We start from the raw sequence: 1,509 nt of genomic DNA, 5'->3' as shown, positions 1-1,509 counted from the left end.
TTTTTTTTTGTTCCTCAGCATCTGAAATGTCGCCTCCTCCTCCTCAGGATGGTTCTTATTACCAGTACACAATCTGAAACAAAATGACCATGGTCAGATGGACTTCCTGTTTGACTCTAAGGTGGGTTTCTGGCTCACCGGTTGTTTCATGCTTCATCAGTCGATCAGCTCCCACTGGGTTGTGCTGACTATCCGGTAGTTGTTCTTCCGGTAGTTTTCGGGGTGAATCTGTCGCTGTCGCCACGTCTCCTCGTACAGACTGCGGACCACTGGAAGCAGCGGGGGGAAGCCGGCAGTGAGTGCCAGCCTGTCGCAGTACTCCCACTGACCCTGGTCCATTTTTAGAAGGTGGCGCCACTGGACTCCCTGCTCAAGCTTTTCCTGTTGCTCCCGTCGGACCTCCTCCTCCATCTGCTCCCGAGACGGCAACGTGACAGTGCCGTCCAACACTGCCAGTGCAAACTGGACCTGAGGAGGAAAGAAAGTTGATGACAGTTCTTTAATGAACCTGTTCTTGACCTGTGTGGACTCTGGCTCACCTGGCAGTTAAAGTTGGGGAAGGGGCAGATGATCTTACAGATACCAATGAAGAAGAGACTGGGGAAGGCAGGAGGAACCATAAATCTGTACAGAGGGGACACTATATGATCCTGGATCTCCACACCCAGTTGGGCTGCGTCCAGAAAGGGATACTTGAAGTTGTACCCAGTGCAGAACATCAGGACGTCAGCCTCACACACCAAGCCATCCTGGGACAAACATATTCAACCAAACACGAAGGTTGCACTTCAGCAAGGTATTCGTTTAAAATGACAAAAAAAGACCAAGAGATAAAACTGGTGTTTCCATGGTAGGTGTGCAGGTAGAGTTCACCTGAAGGCGAATGCTGCCGTTGTCATTGATCGCCACCACTGAACTGGTCTGTTGAATTCCAGGATGAAGAGGAAATGCCAGTGGAGAGTCTCTGTGACTCAGAATCACCTGAACACAAATGGTGGATGATGAGTCCATAGGGACTTTGTTCCCTACGAAGGCTCTAGTTTTAAGGTTTTTATCATTTGAACAGGTTCTGAGACTGGTTGTTACCTTGGCACCGGCTTTGGCCAGTTCAATGGAAATATCTATCCCTGAGGCTTTTGCTCCCAGGACCACCACAGTCTGACCAGAGAAAGGTTCTGGGAACTTGTACAAATGACTGTGAAGCACCTTTCCTGCAAACAGAACGATCAGTATCACCTTGATGTTTTCAGGGCTGAGAGGTCTAACTCCTGGGGACCACCTCAGTGTGTTCAAAACTGAAGGAGGTCCAACACAGAGAGACCACCTCGGTGTGTTCAGGACTAAGAGTGGTCCAACACAGAGAGACCACCTCGATGTGTTCAGGACTAAGAGAGACTGAGAGTGGTACAACACAGAGAGACCACCTCGGTGTGTTCAAAACTGAAGGAGGTCCAACACAGAGACCACCTCGGTGTGTTCAGGACTGACGGAGGTCCAACACAGAGAGAT

At 49.8% G+C, this 1,509-nt stretch overlaps 1 protein-coding gene across 1 annotated transcript in view; it reads right to left on the bottom strand.

Moving 5' to 3' along the window:
* Positions 1-1,509, bottom strand: part of LOC119420758 (flavin-containing monooxygenase FMO GS-OX-like 4) — a 7,248-nt gene continuing 5,739 nt past the window's right edge. Inside the window, exons 2-6 of the mRNA XM_037688185.1 lie at positions 1,087-1,211; positions 874-981; positions 540-749; positions 139-468; positions 1-73 (exon numbers count right to left, since the gene is read on the bottom strand). Of these exons, the coding sequence (XP_037544113.1) occupies positions 157-468; positions 540-749; positions 874-981; positions 1,087-1,211 (755 nt within the window). The 3' untranslated portion in view covers positions 1-73; positions 139-156. The remainder of the gene's footprint in view (positions 74-138; positions 469-539; positions 750-873; positions 982-1,086; positions 1,212-1,509) is intronic.

The sequence above is a fragment of the Nematolebias whitei genome, chromosome 14, assembly GCF_014905685.2.
Source record: "Nematolebias whitei isolate Nwh7 chromosome 14, NemWhi1, whole genome shotgun sequence".
NCBI lineage: Eukaryota > Metazoa > Chordata > Actinopteri > Cyprinodontiformes > Rivulidae > Nematolebias > Nematolebias whitei.
Note: the sequence above shows the minus strand (reverse complement) of the source record. Positions and strands in the feature narration are given on the sequence as shown.